The sequence below is a fragment of the Psittacula echo genome (assembly GCF_963264785.1).
Source record: "Psittacula echo genome assembly, chromosome: Z".
In the NCBI taxonomy this organism is placed as follows: Eukaryota; Metazoa; Chordata; class Aves; order Psittaciformes; family Psittacidae; genus Psittacula; species Psittacula echo.
This window is the reverse complement of record NC_137742.1, coordinates 94,813,940-94,837,729: the sequence shown is the minus strand read 5'-3', so window position 1 is coordinate 94,837,729 and position 23,790 is coordinate 94,813,940. Positions and strand designations below refer to the sequence as shown.

Sequence of the window (23,790 nt, the reverse complement as noted above, 5' to 3'; positions counted from 1 at the left end):
CTCCTACCCCTCTCCCCATGACCGCGCGGTGGCGCGCTGTGAGCCGCCGCGCCGCTCCCCCCATAGAGCAAATAACCTCGAGAGCCGGGGTTCAGTGAACGGTTTATTGGAGTTGAACATAATGTGAAAACAAAAGGTACATCCCCTCGGTGCGCGGCACGCAGCCACTGCTGGCAGCCCCGCGGGAAGGGCCGGACCGCCTCACCCCCTTCCCAGCACAGAGCGCCCGTATTTACAACTCGTGTTTAAATAAGCCCGGGCCACGTCCTGCAGTACAGAGTTATTGCAACAGCACAGCACTGGCTCTGCGGTCCAGCATCCCCCACGGCTGCTCACACTCATGATCCGTGGATCCCAAAAGGCATTGTTGTTAACATGCAAAAAACATTACTAAACAATATTATCCAACTTCTACTTGACCTTAATAAGGAAACCAATTACAAAATACTTCCCTGTAGTGCTATACAAAAGTTACAAAATTAAGATTCTATCACCACTTTTAAATATCCCAATTTTCCAACAGTGCAGTTTTCCACCTTTTATCACCACTAAGAATTTTTGAAGTTTAAGAAGAAAAATAAAATGAAATCTGCAAATTAGAACAAAAGGTTTTAATCTTTGGATCCCTTTATTTCTGTGGCCTTCATACACACAGACAGACACAAATGACCGGGTTTCTATTCCAGCGCATCAAAACATCATAACTAGTTACTCGTGATTGGCAGAGTCCATTCTACGTCAGCTGTGACTTCATGGTCTTACAACCAGGGTCATAATGTCTCCAAGCTATGGCCTAGCAAAATGCAAACAACTTCAAACACTAAGAATTCTTTAAATTGCTTATGTCTACAGGTATTACAACAAAGTTAACAGCTCAAGAACTGATGAATGGAGACATGTATCAGACCCAGGCACTCCAGGAGAATCACAAACTTGTGTGCCTGGTCCATCATTAGAAAAAGAAAGTTAATATTTATCACTAAGTAAAATTAACTGCAAATTTGACACACTAAATTTTTTGTTCTCCTTATTTTAAACTATCTCCTTTAATTTGGTCAAATCCTGTGATATGTAGGAAACTAAAGAATTATATCCTTGCAAGAAAAGGGAAAAGTGTATCCAGTTTTGTTTGATGGAAGAATATTTTAAAGTCTTCATTAGAGTCCAAATACAAAAATCAAACATTTAAGCCCAAAAAGCTGCTACAAAAGAAAAACAACTAATTCAGTGTTCTTCAGCATATCAACTTTTGCAATAACACAGTATGTTTGCTGACTTAAAAATGTTTATTCTTTAAAAAATTAGTTGCTTTTTATACAGCTATACAAAGTTTGTGATGTTTCTTTGGCAATGGGATATAATGGAATTTTACAACTATATAAAAAGATTCCTTTGCCTAAGAAACAGTATTTACTGTGTGTACATACTTGACTGACAAAGCAAGTTACCTACTGTCCAGCACTCTAGTTGATAAAAGTACAACTATCTCAAAAGGGATATTACAGGATTTCCAAAAAACAACCTTCAGTGGGTCAAAACACTCACAGTATCGACGGCCTCCTGCATACAATTGTTCTTACAACTTGAAGCAATTATCAAATACAGTTTAGTAATAAGAAAAATCCTTTCAGTGATGAAAAAATACTTGAACTCCATCGAAGTACTGCTTTATAATTAACTATACATAAGAAATTACTCATCCTTCTTTCTCAAATATATTTAATGCTCACTGTTTTCAAAGATGGCCATTTTTCATAAGTAACTGCATTACACCCCTTTGAAATTAAACAGTTAAATCCCAGTGCTGGTGACAAGTATACAGCAAATTAACTTCATTCTTTGCAGAGATTCAAACTAATTCTCTGGATCAAGAAGATCTAGATGTTCACCCGGTTTCAGCTTTCCTGTAGACTATGCAGCAACCTTGTTGTCTTTCTAGAGGGAACAACAGTATAAGATTAAAATTAAATCTGCAAAACGAAAAGCCCCTGTAAACAAAACAAACCAAAACCAAAACAAAAAAAATAATTAAAAAGAAAACCACCACAAAAACAACTACAAAAATATAATCACAAATTAATCTGGGCAACAGCATTAGGCCAAGATGCACTGTGACGACTCCTTCCCGTCCTCGCAACAGGAAAAGAGACCTCCCTGTGCAAGCAGGGTTAGTGTCTGGTCAATGGTCCCTCAACTGGCACATGCTGAAGCAGCTCATCACTTTGACGTGGCACAAATCCTAGGTCTTTACACCACCTCCCACTTATCTAGAAGGCTGTGAAATTATTTCATGCAGAAATTCTGATCTTCTACCCCTCATTTCAATATATGCTCAGCTGCCAAAAATGTCTTTAAATCACAGGACTGATTGTTGCAAACTAACAAAGGAGTAATCGAGGGACAGTCAGAAATCCTTAGCCATGAAAAAAGGCTCCCCCCCTTGTTTTTATTAAAAATATTTAAATCTTCAGACATAAAGTAACTGCTCATGCAGTAAACTACCAAAGAAAGCTTTTCTGTGCCAGTCAGAGTTGTAAAAGCCTACAATTCCTTGCACCAATCTGATTAATTACATTTGTTACTGATTCTGAACAGGGTGCTGGTATTACTGCTGTTCCTTCACAAGCCAATGTTCCAGTTGCATATACACATTTGATGCCAGGAAAAATGGCTTGCACTGAAACTGTTAGAAGATTTTGGTTTTCCAAGGAGCTGAACTCTGCAGACTGAAGATCATACGTATGATCCACAACCTTTCATACAGAACTGAATTTACACAGTTTCCAATATAAACTGGAAAATTTACTTGCGAAGTATTGTTCACAAAATTCTAGTTCAACATCAAATCTAACAGCAGGAGGTTTCTCACTACTAGTTTCCAAGAACAGTGGATCAGGTCACAGTAACATCAAATATATTTTACCCTGTATTCAAAGTCAGCAAATTCCCTGCCTCCACGACCTCCTCTGAATCCACCACGGAATCCTCGCGGGGCAGTGAAGCCACCTCTTCCACCTCCTCGTCCCCTTCCACCTCGGAAGCCAATCGCTCCTCTGCCTCTGTACCCTCCACGGCCGCGATTGGGACGCAGTGGAATCCCAAAGGTCTCTGCATTTAATCTTCTTTCCTCAGCCCAGGTGGGTCGCCGCTCTCTGTCACACAAAAGAAACAAGGATCACTGTAAAACACATTTCAGAAGGAAGATTGCCTGGCTTAGTCAGAAACACCAAAAAGCCCACGAAACAAAAAATGATACGTTAATCCCACTGTAAATCTTCATTATCCCTTCTGCAAGAATCTAGGTGTCTGCCACAATTAATTTCTCTCAACAAAAAGAGATATGTTACAGTACCACTAATTATATATTAATAATGCTGTAAGAGTTTCCCATATAGGGCACAGGCTGTATCCTCTGCATATAACATAATTAAATAAATCTTGAAAAGCTATATGCAATTTAAAAGCAGACACAAAAAATACGAGTTTGCAGTTACAGATGTTATTTTATCTAGCTGTCAGTACGTGTTCTGCTGACAGGCAGAGTACACAACAAAACAGCATGTTACACACCAGCTGTACACAGTTTACTAAACAAGCATGCTAACATGAATAGGGTCTATATCTCTATATATACAGTAAATAAGTACAATAAAGCAAATCAGATATGTGTGTATATATATACACACACATATAAACACATAAATACAGAGGAAAATTAGCAATGGATCAAGTCATTACTCCATAGAGAGAACAGAGATTAAGAAGAAATACATGACCAATCACCACTGACTCATCATCCAGGCCCACACTTTCAGCTGGGAAGCCCCGCTGCAGCCAATGCCAGGATTTTCAGGTAATTGGGCAAATTCCTATGCAGTGTGTCTACCCATAGGGGAGGCTCTGTATTTGGCCACAAAAGGGTCCTGCTTTTATACCCTATGAAAAACAACCGGCTTTACGCCAGATCTCTAACTGTTTACTTGAGGAGCCATGCAGTTTCTCATTATCTCACTTGTCCACCCTGAGAGTGCTGGCCAGGCATACCGGTGTAGCCAAGTATGAAGGTGCACATCTATGTTTTCCTGCCTCTTTGTGACAAACAGTAACAATGAACATATATACTCTATCAAATACACTTTGACAAAACAGTACGTTTTATATCTCTCAGCCACAACAGGGAATCAACTCTCAGCTAGGTTCCCATCCATTACATCTCAACACCTCTCCACCCCATAGTTCATATAGGTCAGCAATCCGTATCATCTTGTCTAATAAGAAAGACAACAGCAAAAGACAAGCTCTAACATTCCTGAAATGCTGTCTTCCCATTCCAACACCAAGACTTGCCAAGACAGTTATGTGATCTACTTAGAAGCCATTACCAAAGCAGAGTTGTAACTGATTTAACTGAAGTGGTAGTTTAGTAGGAAAGTAAAACAAATCATAACACCTACTTCAGCAAATCTGTAAAAGAGATTCTGGAGTATACACACTAAGTTCCAGAAGCATAGTTTGAAAAAAAACCATTTAAAATATTTTCTTATTATTGCACTGGACTTGCCCTCAAATAAATTTTGTGCTTGGTATTCCTATTTTCTTTTTTGCCTACTGCACGTGGAAATAAGCTTTACTCATTTTCAAATCAGAGTGGACTTTAATGAATAGTGCTGACACTAACTTGCGACATAAACAGGCATTAAGTAGACTAACAAGTTTCCCCTCACAGGTCATACCTATTGTCATCACAGGAGATGTTATCAAAGAAGGATTTGGTTTTGTCATAGTAGCAGTTGGGGCCAAGTGGATCTTCCTCATCCGCATTCCCTTCACTATTTTGGGTATCAACACCTGAGTCACCTTTGTCTTCTCCATTTACAGGCTTCTCTGGTTTCTCAAGTTTATCTTCTGGAAAATAAACAGAAGCTTTCCAGGCTATCACACTAAACAAAACAGCATTATTAACTTATTTCCAGATAGACAGAAACTATACTAACTGCTCAAAAATACAAAACCCCCCTCCAAAATTTAATGGGAAAGTCAAATAATTTGACACATCAATTAGGATGTTTTGCTGCTACTGTCTGGAGGTTTGATATCCTCTATAATCTCTGTAGGTTTAATTAAGAAAAAAATAACCAAACAACCAACCCCCAAAACAAAAAGAAACCCGTGGTAAAATGCATTTGATAGCCATCTATTTTCTACCATCCTAGCTACCTCCTTTCCAAACTTAAAAGCCTCACTCAGTCATTCCTCGTAAAAGCTGTTCATGTTTTTCTCATCCCTGTTGCCCTTCTCCTTTGTCTTCCAGCTTTGCCATTACTCCTTTGAGACACAGGGCCAGCACTCATGATATGCAACAAACTGACTTTGTATCTGCTTCCTAATAATGCCTGAAGTTCAGCTTACTTTTCTGAATGGCATTGAAAAGGAAGCTGGTAGTTCAGCAGAACTACCTATTACAGTCTTAAAGTCTCATTCCTAAATGGTTATAAATTTACATCTCATAATGCTACGCATAAAATTCAGATAGCCAGCTCAACCTTTCCACAACACACACAAAATCATCACTCTGTCTCATAAAACATTTCTATAGCTCTTCATAGTTTGCTTTCCCTTCCTCTTTCTTATTCTGAATAATAAAAAATATTGTATCAACAGCAAACTGTCAACTCATTTCTCGTTTAAAAATGATCCAGAAAGAGGTAAGCATCACAGAACAAATCCTAAGGGACTCCACTGGTGGCTTTCTCTACACTGAAATCTGACCACTTATTCCCACCTTTTGTTCCCTGTTTTTTAGAAGTCATTTACTGAAACAAGGAACTCCGTATTTTAACCTGTAACAATTCTGTCCAAAAACAGAAGCAGCAGTGTAACAAACAGGTGGCTGGTCACAAGAGAATGAGGTAATTAAAACAGAAGCCTGCTAGCAAAAATAAAGACAAACATGCTGGCAATATGGATTCAAACTACTCCTGTGTTTCCTTGGAAAAGGGTAAAAGCAAAAGAAATGGCAGAAACTTTCTTAAATTGAAACTCTTGTGGATCCTCCAACAAAGTTTTGATTCCAAACTCATGTTATTATGTCTGCTTTAGTCTATTAATAATTGGAAAAATAAATGCAGGTTTTCTTCCATTGTGTCTTTCCCAGAATTCAAAAGTAAACACTGTTGAGACTTCTGCTCAAGTAATCTTAATTTTTAATTAACAGACTTGTTAGAACATGATGTACGATATTTGGTAGTTAAAATGCCTTCAAAACTCAAATACTGACACAATCATTTAATTAAATAGATGATTCTAGTTTGCTTGTTCATTGATTTTTTAAGAACTGCAAACAAGACTTAATATGTCTTTTATAAATTGTTCTTCAAGATAGGATTAAAACAGCAAGACAGAGTTTTTTCCCATGATTAAATATAAAGCAAAAATGGTTTACCTTTCAGTTTAAGTTTATTATGAAATTCTCTATCAATTTCCTCCTTATTGAATTGTGCATTTGCACTTTCAAAGTCAAAGTCCTTCTCAAACTTCATTGGACCATCCCTTCTAATACCAAATCTTCCTCGACCCCCTCTGTGACCTCCACGGCCTCTCCGCGCTGCAGGTCCACCTGCAACTGAAAAGCGGGAAATTGCATTTTGTTTCGGTTTGTGGACTGGTTTTTCTTTGAGGGTGGTGGTGATGGTTGGGTTTTTTTGGGTGGAGTTTTTTGGTTTGTTTTTTAATTCCTGGGGTAACAGGTTGGGACTTCATGCATCCTCTTCCTGCACTTCTGTTGCTAGAAGTCCCGTTGGAGCAGCTTGTAATTTGTAAATTCACTTACAGTAATTACGGCAGTGACACACAAAGCATAATGGTACTGAACTTGGTACTAAAATGACTTTCTAGAAGTCATAAAGCTTTTGGAAAAAAGAGTTAAAATGTTAGTGGCTTTTCAGTACATCATTTTTGTAAAAAGGTGACAGGTTTTATTTTATGCTATTGTGTTTCTAAATACATGCATACTGCTTGGTTTTGCATTTTTATTCAAATTCCTTAGTATGGAGCAATCAGAAGATTGCTCTTTAAAGCATTCTCTATAATGTTGACTTTTTGTGCTTGTATGATTCTGACCCCAATTCAAAGTTACTGTTACGCATTAGAAACAATTACATGAAATAATTCTAAATACATAAATTCTTTACTAATGTAATCTGAACTGCAAGATCTCTGGCTGTTTACGAAGTCCCAACACTTCGCAAACTACAGAGAATGATGTATTTCAGCAGACTTTTAAAAAAATTTACGAAGTCTGGAAACATGACAGCTATTTCTCAAAACAAGATTTACCAATTTGTCGTTTGTTTTCATTTCTGAGTTCATTTTCTGATCTTGAAACCTTGTGTGCTTCAGCTAAAGTTGGAAATAAAAAAGTTATTTGTTTATCCAATCAGGAATCTTTGATCATACTTTTGTATATAGTTATGTAGTTCATATTTCAAAAAAATTCCAAACCTATAAAAAGAGTAAACCAGAAGTTCAACCCATAAAAGGAAAAAAAAAAACAAAGAGACATTTTGAATATATGCTTTGATTTAAAAAAGAAATACATATAATCTAGGTCAGAAATGGACAGCAAGAAAATTTCTAAACGTTACCCTTCAAAAGAGCACTTCATATGTGTATGGAAAAAAATAAGCCATATAAAAATTATTCGAAGCTACCTCGTCTGTGCTCCTGATTCTCTAACAATTTTTGGCTAGCAGACACCAAAGGTCGGGCTGGTACAGGACTCCTCCTCCCAACTGGCACTGGAGTAGGCAAGTGGGCTGAAGCTGTTTGTGCTGCTTGCTCCATGGAGGGGCTCCTTCTCAAGTGCTCCATCTGAGGGCTTGAACGACCTGAGACAAAACCAGAACAAAACCAAAACCTGAAGAGTTATTTCTCATCTACAAATTTGAGCTACTGGTCTCCAGCAATCTAGACTGACAGGTTTATCTGCCTTACCAGTCAAGATATCTGTGTCCAAAGAAACAGGTATTTCTGTACCCTCAGATACACTAATCTAGAATGAAGGCTATTCAGCAATTCCCCTTTCCCCAGCCTAAAAGGAAAAAAAAAAAAGGGTAGGACAACTGATCCCTACCAACCCATCCATGATGTGCATTTTGCTGTGGAATTACAGTTTTTGAGCGACTGGAGGTAAAAATACTCTTTCTGCTTCTCTGGAAAGCCAAGTGGAAAGTGACTTCTCTTAAACGCAGAGATGTAGTTATGATATTGAAATTTCATTTCATCTAGCACACTCTGTTGTATGATCACCACAAAGTAAATGAATGGTGATGGCTAGGTGCCACAAAGTGCTGTTCATACATTTCAATTTGCAGCATGCATGACTGGAGCCAGAAGCATGTTTAGAATGGAGATGTTTGATCCAGCCAGACAAGTTTATGACAGCATATAGGTAAACCTACTAAGAAATCAGAATGAGATTCAAAACCCAGTAAGTAAAAGAGCAATGTTATATCCCATTAAAAAAGAGCTTAAAAAAGAAGAAACCACCACAATAAAACCAACTAAACAAGAACCCACCACACCCAACAACACAGAATCTATGAAGATGACAAATATTTCAAAAGCAAACACACAGAGGTGAAAACCTGTCGGTGCCCCCCAGGAGATACGGTGTCAGAATATATATTCATCTGGACTATGTGTCATACATTAAGTTCAAGGATCATATGTGTTTCAATTTCACTTACAGAAACCCAAGGTACTCTTTCAACACAGAAACAGTAAATGCTGAGCATACTTCCCCCCTACTTTCCATTAACGCAACACACACCTAGAACCTATTATTTGGTAATCCCCTCAACTAACCCTAGAAAATAGTCCTAACTGGTATACAAATCTCAAATAGAAGTCAGGAAAAGCCCTGTTTGCTGCAAGTGCTTTGCATTTTAACATGACTGCATAAACTTAAAAACAACATTAGGAATATATCTTAGAACACACTTTTACAAGCAGCAAAGAGGAGTGAAGAGCAAGAAATAATGTCATTCAGATTTTGAGGAGCAATCAACAAATCTGCATGAAAAGTGAGGGTGAAGGTAGTCAACATTTAGTTTCTCTTTGCCACTCAAAAAGCATAGAAAAGTTCCTTTTTGCTTCTACTTTCTTTTTCCAGTATTACACAAACTACCCATACATTCTACTACTATTAAGCTGACTTAACTGTCATGTCACTTTCTCTACAGGCAATCAGCTCTGTTGTTAATATTACTCATCTAGATACACATTAACAAAAAAATACCTTTAAGAATAAAGATCTTAAAATTGTAGGCTGAAGATCTTCACAATTCAGTCAGTATGAAGTACCTTGAGTTTTGTCATGTCAGCAATAAAACTAGATATTGAGTTTCCATATGCACCTATTTGCAAACAGTATTCAATGGAACTAAGTCCTGCTGTTCAATACAGACGCTTTAAGGAGTGCAACAGATAGGTTGCTAGCAGTTACCTATGCAGCCCACCAGGATAGGAAAACACTTTTAAAGAGGAAGTCAAAAGCCTCTCAGTGCTTTCTGGTTTTAATATCAAGTGTTTACATGTCAGGATTCAGCTGTTTGGACAGCATTTCTGGCAATCACATAAGTCACAGAGGCACAATTGGTCAAAAAAGATCAAAGAGTTATTAAAAAAGATCTACCTTGAGACATCTGTGTCTTTAGTGATCTTGCATCTGTTGTAAATGCAGAACCAACTGTAGTGCTTTGGGACATGCTAGTGCTGGCTGAAGAGTCTGTTCCAAAAGATGTTAAAGAACCTCCTGCTTAGAAAGAAATAATACAGTTGTAAAACTTGGTTTAGACTTTTTTCTGGGTTTTTTTTGGTTTGCTTTTCTTCAAATTAGCACTAAATGATTAGTGAAGTCATATTAGGCAGTTATTCTAGAATATACGTAAATCTGCCCTTCCCATACACTTTTAAGAATAATGTGATACATGTATTCTTTCACAGTAAGTTGTTAAGACTGTAACATTTTGATCTAACCTCTCCCCAAAAAAACAAACAAACAAACAAAACAAAAAAAAAAAAAAAAAAAAAAAAATCACTGCTAACTCCTTTGTCACAAGCATTAAGATAGCAGTCACGACAGCATCTTACAGAATAAACAAACTGTACTGGCATATGTTTCCACTTGACATATTTTAAACAAAAATATGACTGCCACATCTTATTAACTGATATCAAGTTATGTCCAGCTCTACAGCCTTCCTTTCACATGGCTAACATTTTCAGCACCAGGAGTAATGCTGATGCTGCAACATTTACACGAATGTAAGTTCCCATGTGAAAAACTAAAAGGCAGAATAAAAAGAAAAAACAACAACAACAAACTTAAAAGGGAGGAAGCTGGTTGAAAGCTGGTTGGTGAGTCTCCAAAAGCATCTGAAAGGAGCATTTAACCAATGCAGCTCACAAATACTTTAAGCATGTACTTCATGCCAGGCTACCATCTTCTGAATAGCTGGAGGACTGCGCTGGCACTTGTATTGCTGAACAATCCAAACCCCTTGTTAAAGTCCACACTACCTCGTCAACCTGGAATACAGCTATGCAGGTTTTGTGGAGGAGCTGCCTACCTCTTGTGAAATAAAATGAACGTATGATGAATACAATGAATATATACAAAATAGAATGCACTAATGCATGGAACCCTTTATGAGATAGGGTGTTTAATTTTCAATCATCATTGCTTTGATTTGAGCTGCAAAGACTACGAAAGACACTGCTTTTGAGATAAATTGTGGGACTGAGACAGATTGAAGATCTTGGATCTGCCTTCAGACTAAGTAAGACATAGATGAAATTGTAAGCAGTGATTATTGTCTATGCATACATAACTTCACTTACAGAAAATCATCAAATAATCAAAAGCAACATACCAACTCCAACGGCACCAAACTGCTGCCCCACCAGCGGGCTTGGACTAAACTGGCTGTATGCAGGCATTCTGCCAAAAGGACCATAGGACCCCACATTCTGGAATGAAGATGCAGTCGAAGATCCTAATGAAGACTAAAGACAAAATACACTTGCAGAAACTCATGTTTAAGCAAAAAGAAATAGTTCTGCAAGGCAAGAAACACAGATACTCTCTTTCAAATTTACCCTACCACCGCTGTGGCTAGTATGTATACAAGATGCCAACATTCACAAAGTTGCTTCTTTTAATATCAAGAATTTAACCACTTTAACACAGGTGAAGACAGAAAAAAAAAAAAAAAATTACACACATTACTCTGTATGAAAACTCATCATGGACAACAGTTAGCAGAAAACATCTTCGCAAGCATTACACAGTTTAGGAAGTACTTTTACCTTTCCAAGATCACAAACTTCTGAAAACAGTACCACAAAATTCTGCAATCTTTTCCCTAAAACCTCAGATACTGGACTCAACATGTATAAGCTTTTGTCATCATATTTGGAAAATGTCATATCTTTTTCCCTATAGTTTCAAATACTACAAAATAGCAGTAGAATAACAAAAGACTCAAGCATACTGGAGAAAGGCAGACCCTTAAGTATTACTTGGCTTAGCAGTAATGCTATTTCACAGCTCTCAGCCACCACTGACAGGAGGAGTTGCATCACATTTAGCAAAAGAGCTCAGAGGATTGCAAGAGTACTTTGTAAGGAAGCATAAAGAATTTTATCTTATGGAGTAGTTAAACATCAGAAATGCAAGCACTTACATAATTACTAAGCTCCATTTGAACCAAGAACTTCCATCTTGCTCTCAGAGATGATTTTTAAGACACCCCAGAAACACAATCAACAAGCCAACAAATTTCAGTGATCAAAAATATCCCTGTCAGTCTATTTACTAAGAAATAATGGATTATTTAACCTTGGAGACTTCAAGATATAAGTTGCTTTCTCTTCAAGCAACCAAGTATTCCTTTTTCAGGTAACTGCCCTTTCGTATGAAGCCTGTTTAAAAACACATTGCTAGATGAAACTTTAGAGTCATCAAAAAGAGATGAACATGAAAAAAGAAAACAAAATGAACAGAAGAAATCACTAATGATTTTGAGAGGTTTCAGCTTCTATTTCATTTGACTTACACCAAGTCTTACCTTTCCAAGAAGTCTTGCATACATGTCCTCCTAATCCCAGTACCTTTCAAAAAAGACATCAAGGTCTACTAAAAGTCACAAGTTGTTTTGGAAAAACTGTCAGCCTTGGTATCCAGTGCATTGTGCTAGAGTTAGGTTTCAGCCTTGACTTTCACAGTTAAAAGATATGACTCAGAAGAAAATCCTTCCACAGTTCTTTACCTTTGGCTGTGAACTTTACAGCAACAAACATTTTATTTTTTAAACACTCCGCTAGAAAGCATTTAAAGCTACCAGATTATAACTTCAGGAACAAACATCTAAAAATATGCTTTGACTTACCTGAACAATAGCAGGGTCCTGTGGCAAAGAACACTGGGGCTTTGGTGGCTCACAGACAGTCAGGTCTTTAATGTCACTGCCACGGAATATAATATACTCAAAGACTTCATCACGAGGTGGTATAGGTCTATCAGTTGGTCTATCTTCTGTACCAAAGGAGCGAACTGCAAAATTGGGAAGGCAGGAAAAATAAAAACATCTTGCATTTAACAAAAAGGTTTCAAATATACTGCGGATACCAACAACTTTAAACAAATAGAAAAAAATTTTGTTCAACAACAACAACAAAAAAAACCAAATAGGGAGCATATCCTTTGTTGTTACCAATTGTTCAGACTTAAAACAAGTTATTTGATCTTAGAAATTTCAGCTGAAAATAAAGCAGAAAGACACCTGTTTTTCAATGAGACATCATTTATGCTATCATTCACATTGAGTATTTTGATGGTTTTATAAAGGGAAACAACAAAGCAGTTTTTTGCAGTTAACACCTTCTGGACATTATAGCAATAAGAACACCAATGAAGTCTGATAAGTCATTTCCTAGAAACCCAACTATTAAAATTTACCTAAAGCAAAGTATTTCTCAATTGATTCCACGTCTGAATCAAGACTGATATAAAAATTAGGAATTCCGTAGTAGGTATATGCAATTTTCAGTAAGCAAAAGGCGTGTTGGTGATGCAAGGTTCTCACGATCTCTGCCAGATTAAGTAAGTTCACTGGGCCCCAACCATCTTCTTAATTGGGCCTGCATAAGGTGCAACATACCAAGGCATTAAATTTATTTGTAAGTATTTACCTGAATTCCACCAGTTTTCACATTGCACAGGGATGAAGCTTATCATGCTTCTGCCTCTGCACTACGTAAAATCACTAGCACTGTGTATGGGTAACATAAGCTCACTTTCACTACGCTCTCAAAGACTTTTCCTCACCTTAAGACTGCCAACCCTAGGTGAAAATAAAGCAAAACAAACAAAATTCAAAGAGCTATGTTTTCAAATGCTAGAATTTTGTAATCAAAAACTAAACAACTAAAACCAGGAAGAAAAAACAAAATCATAACAATCACATTCAACTGAACCTCAACTTGTAGAAGCTTCAATAATCCCTCACAACTATCTTTTCTCTAAACTTAAGAGGTTTTTGTTTGCTTTGTAAGGTACTACAGATTAAGCTGAGAAAATACGTGTATTTTGCTTTAATTTACCAGAATTTGTTTTCCCTCCATTTTCAAATGCATCAACAACTTGGAGACATCACTAGGCACTTATTTGCAGCCATAAAACCATTAGTCAAGAAAAGCAGTTTCCTGTAGAGCTGTATAAAGCAATACCAAATCATTTCTCAGGCTCTGCCAACTATCTTCCATCACTGTTGCTTCTTCTAGTACTGCATAAACAGTCAAGTATTAAAAATCTCTGAGAAACATAATTAAGAGGTAAAATGATCAATTCCACATTACAATGAAAAGTAACATTAAGTGGTTACAATTATTTTGTTCATACTTATATCGTCTGCTGAGCTTCATTTAATCAAGTTTTCTTTTTCTGTGCATCTCAAAATCTGTTCTGAATGGTGGTAAAAAAAAAAAAAAGTGCTGCAAAAAGGCATATGGGTGGACCACTCGGTGGATAAAGAACTGGCTAGATGGCCGCATGCAAAGAGTTGTGGTCAATGGCTCAATGTCCAGCTGGAGACCGGTAATGAGTGGCGTCCCTCAGGGTTCGGTGTTGGGACCGGTCTTGTTCGACATCTTTTGACGGTGACGTGGACAGTGGGATTGAGTGCGCCCTCAGCGAGTTTGCCAATGACACCAAGCTGTGTGGTTCGGTTGATACGCTGGAGGGAAGGGATGCCATCCAGAGGGACCTCGACACGCTTGTGAGGTGGGCTGATGCCAACCTTATGAAGTTTAGCCACAGCAAGTGCAAGGTCTTACACCTGGGTCGGAGCAATCCCAGGCACAGCTACAGGTTGGGCAGAGAAGAGATTCAGAGCAACCCTGCAGAAAAGGACTTGGGGGTGTTGGTCCATGACAAAATGAACATGAGCCAGCTGCACTGTGCGCTCGCAGCCCAGAAACCAACCGCATCCTAGGCTGCATCAAAAGGAGTGTGACCAGCAGGTCAAAGGAGATGATCCTGCCCCTCTACTCTGCTTTCATGAGATCTCACTTTGAGTACTGTGTACAGTTCTGGTGTCCTCAACATAAAAAGGACATGGAACTGTTGGAACAAGTCCAGAGGAGGGCCACGAGGATGATCAGGGGACTGGAGCACCTCTCGTATGAAGACAGGCTGAGAATGAAGGGGGCCTACAAGGATGCTGGGGATGGACTATTCATCAGGGACTGTAGTGACAGGACAAGGGGTAACGGGTTAAAACTTAAACAGTTTAGATTGGATATAAGGAAGAAATTCTTTACTGTTAGGGTGGTGAGGGACTGGAATGGGTTGCCAAGGGAGGTTGTGAATGCTCCATCCTTGGCGGTGTTCAAGGCCAGGTTGGATGAGGCCTTGGGTGGCATGGTTTAGGGTGAGGTGTCCCTGCCCATGGCAGGTGGGTTGGAACTAAATGATCATAAGGTCCTTCCCAACCCTAACTATTCTATGATTCTGTGATTCTATATACTTTTAAGTGATTTTTCATTTTTGTTATAAATCTGTCTTCTCTTCTTCCTCTACAGAAAAAAACATATTCAAAGCTGAAGAATTGCCAGAAGTTAGTTCAAAGTAATACACAATAGCTTAACAATGTTATCAACTGGTCATGTGCATTACTGTTGCAAAATTTTTATTCATCAGGCTTTTTCTATATCACTGTCTTGACCAAGGATTCACCTTCACTTTCTGGCCATCCTATACTCTATTTATTAGATAACTAATAAATGAACTTGGTCCTTCATTTGGCCTGCTGTCTTGCAAGTAAAACCCGAGTTGATTTTGTGTTGGTTCTCTCTACCCCATGGTAGAGAGATGAAATGGTTGCTCCGGTAGCCATTTTGTCTACAAAGGTGTACAAGAATGGCCATAGTGTCATTACCAAGTGTCCTGGGTTCAGCCGTAGCAGTCATTTTTCTCCTCCTTAGTCGCTGGTGCAGTGCTGTGGTTTTGACTTTCAGCCTGGGAACAATGCTGGTAACACCGATGTTTTCAGTTGTTGGTCAGTAATGTTTTCTCTGACCAAGGACTTTCTGAGTCTCATGCTCTGCCAGGGAGGATGGGAAGTCAGGAGGAAGCCGAGACAGGATGCCTGACCCAAACTAGCCACAAAGGTATTCCATACCACAGCACGTCATGCCCAGTTATGGGGGGCATTTACCCCCACAAGCTGGGGGCAGTCGCCCGGAAAGGCTAGATCACTGCTCGGGTTGGGCTGGATATCGGTCGGCGGGTGGTGAGCAGCTGTATTCCCTTCCCTTGTTATTTCCCTTATCATTATTATTATTGGTGGTAGCAGCAGTGGCTTGTGTTATACCTTAGTTACGGGACTGTTCTTATTTCAACCCATGGGAGTTACATTCTTTTGATTCTCCTTCCCATCCCTTGGGGAGTGGGGGAAGGAAGGAGGGGAGTGAGCAAGCGGCTGCGTGGTTCTGAGTTACCAGCTGGACATAAAGTTACTGAACTATTTAGCTTTCTAACTAAAGTGAACGAACTAAGCAGTAGCAACACCATAAGAAAGAGTAGTAAATTAGAGATTGCATCTCACATTTACATACAGATAAAAATTTGATGAACTACTGAAGAAATCTGTCTTGAAAGTACTTAAGTCAAAGCTATGCTGCATGGATAAATATTTTACTATTAATACTATTTCACATGACGCTTACAGAACAGTTTTAAGAACTGGCAATTACCTTTCTCCATTCTAAACCTTTCTATTTTTTTTCCCCTTAAAAATTGGAACACCTTTCATCTAATGACACCTTTAAAGATGTAAAGGGTTGTACTGTGTGTAAAAAAGAATTTGTCTTTCTCCCTATCAGAAAATTATGAAAACATCAAAAGGAAGTATTTTCAATATAAAAAAAAAATAAAAATCAGAATTCATTTTTAAGACAGTCGGCTGTCTATGCAACTATATCAAGACACTGATACGGTCATCACAGGTTTTGCAGTGAAACACATCAACAGTTGCTACTAAGAGTTTGGGTTTTTTTTCTCTACCCTTCCCCTGCCCCAAACCAGACTTGTTTTAGTGCAACTTTCTGCAAACTATAAAGACAATTTCATCTAATAAGGACTCACACCAGAAGAGAGGGGTAAGCAAACTCCTCCGATTTGGGGTTCAATCTTCCCCTCTCATCCCAAAGCAACAAAAATAATCACCTCCAAGTCTAATTTCCTTCTAAAACAAGGAATCAGAACTGCACAGGTAGCAACCTAGGAATGCATTTTAGGACAAGGACTACTTGATGATTTTGCAGTGTCAATCCCAACTAGGTTCTTCAGATAGTATTCTAACATAAAAGACTTGAATGTTACTTTTAGTATTTTGCAAAGGGATAGCTATCTCTACAGTTTCTTCCTAGCTTGGATCAGGATTTAACATAATCTGACCTCATCAAAGAAAAAGCCCAATATTAAAGGTGGACAGTACAATAGGATTTTAGAAAGAAGCGGAAAGAAACCAGAAAGAAAACCCACAGTTTTGCATAATCAGAAATACTAAGTTGCCAGAGTACAAAAAACACAAGGTATTGGAGCATAACAGTCTTTGAGCTCTATCCAGCTCTGTCTCTTAGGGAATTCACTCAGACAACATTCTTCCTCCAGAACCAGGTACAGTGGTTCATATATAATAAAACTCTGAAGAGTGACAGGAAATTAAAATAAGCATGTGAAAGATAACATAGTATTGTAACACCTCCCACAACTATGGTAAACCCATTTAATCTTACCCTGTCTATTTAAGCGTGGTGAGGTTTTTTTGTTAGTTTGGGATTTTTTGTGTGCGCACATTTTCTTTTTCTTTTTTGGTCTGTTTTCTGTATTTTGAGGATTTTTTTTTTTTGGCATTGGGGGGTTTTCTTGTCTTCTAGGGGGGGGGGAGGGGAGGTTGTTTTGTTTGTTTAAATGAGCTAAACCGGCTTAGGAACTTTCAAACAAAAAGGCAATCATAAGTTAAAAGCAAAACATAATATTTTTGTCAGTTTAAATACACACAATTAAGTAGCTAGATGGAAAGAAACTAACACCAATGAGCCTGACAAGATTCAAAGAAGTTTCACTAACTTTGTATTAAAGTGCTGCGGGCAAATTTCTGAAGAGATTTTGGCTGACTTCAGTGTTACTACTATATTATATTTTAATAGATATTATTGTATTATACTACTACAGCATCCAAGGAAAACACTGCAACTATATCAGTTAACAGCAATGACTGCCTGTTGATTAACACAGAAAAATACAGTGTTAATCAGAAGCCAAGCTATACATTCTACTAGCAAGACGACTCTCTTCCCATACAATGTGAACTATTGCAAACAGTTCAGTCTCTATATACGGCACTGACACAATTTTACCAGCCTTACTTTGTATTAACCATACATACATGGAAACCAGTTTTTCCCCCCTAATGCACCCATGAGAAGCTTGACAACTAAAATTTGACCACTTCCATGAGAACAAGCAATTTCAATTGCCATCTCTCTTCAAAACATCATATTCCTTTCTCTGTAAGCATGCTTAGATGCCTGCACACCACATTACAGGAAACATATTAATGCAAAGCAGCCAGCTTGTGACAGGCTCATACCTTCAGAACAATTAATTCAGTCTGTACTGCCTTACTGGTGGGGGTGGTAAGCTAAGAAGAAGATAGAAGGGAAGCAGACAGGAGTGGGCTTTGACAAGGCATATTTTACTGCTGTAACACACTATGCCCAGGGTTGGTTTGGCACACATGCCCTAAACCTCAAGACATGGAGAGATCATGTCATTTAACTGGCTAAAAAATAACTTCATAAAAAACTTGATACAAATTTAACCCTCCCCTTTCCTGTTCCCACCCCTGAACTATAAGAAATGCTCAAGTCTCCACAAGAATTTAACTGTCTAAATTTCTGAGTCTTTTCCTCAATTAATACTGTGTAAAAGTCTAAAAGAAAGCAAGTTTTCTCTTTCATGAGTCATTAAACTATGGAAAAAACTATCACAGATGGTTAAAAATGACAGAAATTTAACTACTACTTGTATTACTGGAAGCTATTTCATTAATATCTATTATTATTAATGACAGGGTTTCCAAATGCAAGTCTCAATGGTCCAACAACTGGTAACTGAAAACTGATGCATTATATCAAAGAGACAGGAAATAATTTCTGTTTCTTATACCCACATGCCTAAGGATTCTCCACTGCTGTTAGAGAACAAAGCCTTTTCTGACCCAATATGGTTGTTCTTAAACAGCTTATCAACATTAAAATCTCTAAATCAGTGCCTTGAACTAGAAAGACATTATGTGTTATTAGCATGACAGACCACATCTATGTTTTAATGCTGCAATACATAAGATCAAGATTATTCTGTAACTCCCCCAGGTAAGGCAGCAATCACTCTACAGCAAGAAAATTCTACTCACAATCATGGCTTGCAAACGCTCTACCCTTAAATTAGTTGGGACTTGATGTTGACAAAATTAAGCACGAGTTGGAAGTGTGAACTAAGAGGACATCCCAAGTTAATTTAACTTGAAACTTCAGAGTAAGAGTGGATAGTTTTTGGTTCCAAACACTAGCTCTCAAAAGCTGGCCATCCCCCCAAAAAAAGTATACACCAATAATATACAAAAACCTCAAATACTTGTACACCTTGCTTAACATTTGGAATTTGACAATGGGAATCTTCCCTGTTATTTAAATAACACACTTTCACACTTTGTGAAAGACTGCACTGCTTTCACTTACCAGAGTCCATGATAAGGACAAAAATGCTGTTATTTAAACACTTGCTGTCTTCCTCTAATTTGCAAGAGAGGCCACAACTTTCACTAGCAAACGGTTCACAGCTTTCTAAACAAAATGCTGTTTAGAGAACTGTAAGAGATTGCCCCTCAGTAGGTGAAGACTATAATCAGTATACCCTGTTAGCAACCCGAAAGTATTATTTCTGTCTAAAACCCCAGAAGATTTAAGCTAAATTAAGCAATTCCATATGTACGACTTTATAAGATAAATCTCAGACTTCAGTTAAGCCCACAGAAGTCCTACTGTTAGGCAAATCGGTAGTTACTCAAAAACAAATTCTACCTCTACTTTTGCAGTTTCTGTTACAAAATGTCAGTAATTTCAGTTAGGAAATAAACAGTGATAAGAGGAGACCCTGCCCTCAAGCCAGGTAACAGTCACATGAACCCAGCTACCTAGCAGATCACCTCAAAGCATTGAGTCATCTTTTGGGGCTTTTCTTGTCTCTTTCCGGCAGAAAGTTTCGGTATTTGTGGTAAAGATCCATGGTGAAGAGTTCCGGTTCGACTTCTGGGCTCACCACAGGAAGAAGAGATAACTATTATCTGATCAACATGCTTATAGCTACAGACAGCTAAGAAGGAAGATCTGCTTTTTTCACATAACGATCTGGCCATAATTAACCACACTTGTCATTTTACATATGAAACTATCATACTGCATTCATGTGACCTAAACCTTCATTTATTCAGAACAACCTACTAAAGGTTGAGTCTTGCTGGTAATCTAGAGTTGAACATCTTGTTTATAAGCATGGTGAATTGTTTTGCAATCTGATCTGATTGTTATCAGCTTCCAGATTAATCTCAGGGTTTTTGGGTCTAGGTGACCTAGAAACACTGGTTTATTCTCTTCTGAATCATGACACTGTATTACAAAACACACATTCTTCAGCTAACTCATCTAAGTTTTATTAAAGCAAATTTAATGGTTTAGATTTACATTTCTGATGAGAGCTATAGGAAGAGAGTAGATCAAATTTGTAACTGCAGTTCTATCTATCTTAAATATGTACACTTTGGCAGATATTCCATTATATGTCTTAACCACTCTTGAGAAGTCATGCAGAATTGACTTGGTCATTAGTAAAACTGTCTAATTTAATGCAAGGCTATCACAGGTTTCTCAAGGATAAGATTATTCTAAGTGTTTTTGTACAAACCTTGCATGTACATTTGTACAAACACAGCATGCAACTGGAATTTCTAACACTGCTCAGGCTTTTTCTCATGTAAATACTAGCTGTGGTTTTAAAACAGATAAATCTAGCAAGTTTATTATTGCCATGAAGTATGCAATCCTGGGACCAAACCAACTACAAGGTGTTTCAAAGCATTTTGAAAGTAAAAATTTACAGACCAAAGCAATCTATTCCTTAAATAATGCTTGTCACTGGGGAGAAGGGGAGTAAGAGGACAAGGCACACAAACAAGAATTACCACAAAGGCCAGTGTGAGATGAAAGCTAACGAACTGCTACACAGCATTAACTCCACAGCTCAACTACTACACACACAGACTATGTAAAATGTAACAGATTGTCATTATGCTGACTTGCTAAACCTATCATACCAAGCAGTAACTGAGCTTCAGAATACTCTCAGTCCCAAGTATTTAGTTTACACAAAGCAATTTTCTCCCTTACCTGATGACTGGATAAAGTCTCTGCTTTTACGTATGCATTTAGATCGTTAGCAAGACTTTACAGAGTCAAGAAGCATAAAGTAAAACACCACTGAGTCTTACAGAATCTATTATAAAGAAGTTGTTAAAAATTCTGACAATTTTTTACCTCAATATTACACATTCACTGCCATAGCTAATATACTTGTGTTGAGGGCATGCTATCATGCACAAGAAAGTCCTTCGATGCCCAGTTTCAAAGACCCTCTTCTCTTTTTTACTTCCCCGTCTGACTCTCTTCTCAGTAGACATACCTTCCTAACTTTCTTATACATATATACACATACATTCTCTGGACAATACATTCTCATGGCAGTACTCAATTTCGATGTATACAGTGCCATGCAGCTAGTTCCGAAATGCAGAGCTCAAAATCAGCCTTTGTTGATAGCCTAACACTCACAGGATCCCCTTTAGATCCCAGCTGCCTCCTAGCCCAGGATGTGTACTAGTTCAGTCGAATGCGGCCCTATACTCTGAAACTCTTACGATGCGAAGAAATTCTCTTTCCAGCCTCCCCTTTCCTGCTCCCTTTTACGCACTAACTCTGACCCACTTCCACCGCGAAGGGCGTTCTTCTTTCACTCTATTCAGGAATCCTATGAACAGCCCTTAAACAAATAACGTTTTTGGCTCTCTTTCGCGACGGTCCCTCGGCAGCCGCTCTGAGTCTTCCATACCACTCCCTGAAGCCACGGGAGCAGCCCGCGCCGCGGGAGCCGGGGCCTCCGCACTCCCAATCCCTCACTCACTTCCACCTCTGCCGCAAAGCGCCGCTCGTCGCCCCAACCACGCCGCAGACTATCCGTTCGGGCGGATGGCGGAAGGACGCGCCTGCGGCTGAAACTACGCGGACTCTTACTAAAGCTTTGCCAAGACCCTCACAGCTGCTGCTGGGCCCTCGTAGGCTGCAGGCCGGCCCTCGCACTTTCCCACCGCACACCACCACCGCCAACTCCGCCGCAGTTTCAGGTTCTTGCTCGATCCCGACAGGCCCCCTGCGGTCCCGCTCCCCTCCCGCCCTCTCCCTAAGGTGTTGCTGGGCCGCCAGGGCCCGGTCCTGCACTCCACCAGGTCCTTACCCTTGGCCAGCGCCACAGTGGAGTTTTCGGTATCGATGGTGTACAAGATCCCTTCATAGCGGATCTCGGCCTTAGAAATAAGGCTGATCTTGCTCCCGATGTACGGTGTCCCCCCGCTCATGGTGCTGGCTTCTCGGTCAGGGACAACCCCCTCCCTTCCTTTTGAAGCCGGCCACAAACAACTAAGCAAGCTCGGCTCCGAATCGTAGTAGGCGCTCAACTCCTCCTGTTTCGATCCCGACCTTCCGTCGATCCCCCAGCGACAGCTTTCCCTGCGCAGACTCCCTCAGCACACCCCGCACCAAAAGCGCCCTGAAGCTCCCAACATGGCCGCCGCCTTCATCTTCCCTCAGAGCCGCCCCTCTTCGCTTCAGCCGCGAAATGGATGCCGGGAGCGGATATGATCTCGCGAGAGTTGCCGGCGGGAGCGGAGTTGGGTCTGCTGAGTCGGGGATGCGGCCGCTTGGGCCGCCCAGGATATTAATGCAGTGGTGTCGGAGCCCCGAGTGTTTGATGGGTGCCTACGTGTGGAGTGCGGCTTCCCCGGCCGCGGGGCTCGGCTATGCCTCATCGTGCTTGCCATGCTTGGCTGCGTTGGTCTAGGGCTGCGAGGGGCCCGCGGCTCCCCCTCCTCGGACTCTCGCAGGTTGAAAACCACACCCACGGCCTGTAACCTGTGAGCACTGGGGGATGTAGGAGTTGTTTGGATGCTCTCATGATTTGTGATCATGAGATGGTCGAGTTCGAGATTCTCAGGACAGTGAGAAGAGGGTGCAGCAAGCTCACTGCCCTGGACTTCAAGAAAGTAGACTTCGGCCTCTTCAGGAACCTGCTTAGTAAGGTTCCATGGGATACAGCCCTAGAGGGCAGGGGGGCCCAAGGCTGTTGGTTGATATTCAAGGATCACCTGCTACAAGCTCAGGAGTGTTAGATCCCAACTAGAAGGAGGGCCAGGAGACCTTGAATGGATAAGGAGCTGCTGAGGAAACTTTGAGGGAAAAAAGAGACTTAATAAAAGGTGGAAGCAAGGACAGGCGGCCTGGGAAGAATACAGGGATGTTGTCTGGGAAGCTAGGGACCAGGTGAGGAAAGCTAAGGCCCAGTTAGAATTAAACTTGGCTAGGAATGTGAAAGGTAACAGGAAGGGATTCTATAGTTACATTGTGAATAAAAGACAGACTAGGGACAACATGGGCCCCCTCCGGAAGCTATTGGGAGAACTGGCTACCCTGGATTTGAAGAAGGCTGAGGTTCTTAATGACTTCTTTGCTTCAGCTTTCACTGGCAAATGCTCTGACCACACTGCCCAAGTCTTGGAAGGCAGACGCAGGGACTGTGAGAATGAAGACCTTGGTCCCACTGTAGGAGAGGATCTGGTTCGAGACCGTCTTAAGTTTGGGTAAGGTGTCCTGTCTCTGCTTCCTCCCGACTTCCCCTCCTCACTGACGGAGGGAGCTGCCCGCTCTTCCCGCAGCCACTGGGCTTCTGGCGTTACTCCATACCATTCATGTCATGCTCAGATCCTACATTTTTCAATATACCATCACTCTTCTCACATATATATATGTATGTATATATACGCATCCACACACACACAA

General features: G+C 39.7%; 1 protein-coding gene across 5 annotated transcripts; it reads right to left on the bottom strand.

Moving 5' to 3' along the window:
• Positions 1–85: 85 nt before the first annotated feature.
• On the bottom strand, positions 86–22,545 carry LSM14A (LSM14A mRNA processing body assembly factor). Of its 5 annotated transcripts, XM_080638812.1 has the most exons (11): positions 22,193–22,322; positions 15,501–15,665; positions 12,453–12,616; positions 10,935–11,067; positions 9,695–9,817; positions 7,710–7,886; positions 7,336–7,398; positions 6,443–6,622; positions 4,734–4,905; positions 2,924–3,152; positions 86–1,935 (listed from the first exon to the last, which is right to left on the bottom strand). In XM_080638812.1, the coding sequence occupies exons 2-11, from the start codon at positions 15,529–15,531 to the stop codon at positions 1,912–1,914; spliced, it is 1,296 nt and encodes a 431-aa protein (XP_080494938.1). In that variant the 5' UTR covers positions 15,532–15,665; positions 22,193–22,322; the 3' UTR covers positions 86–1,911. The 5 variants fall into 5 exon arrangements, with proteins under 5 accessions (XP_080494938.1, XP_080494936.1, XP_080494934.1 ...); XM_080638810.1 differs by lacking the exon at positions 15,501–15,665 and having other exon boundaries at positions 4,734–4,902; positions 22,193–22,545; XM_080638808.1 differs by lacking the exon at positions 15,501–15,665 and having other exon boundaries at positions 22,193–22,541.
• Between the last annotated feature and the right edge of the window lie 1,245 nt (positions 22,546–23,790).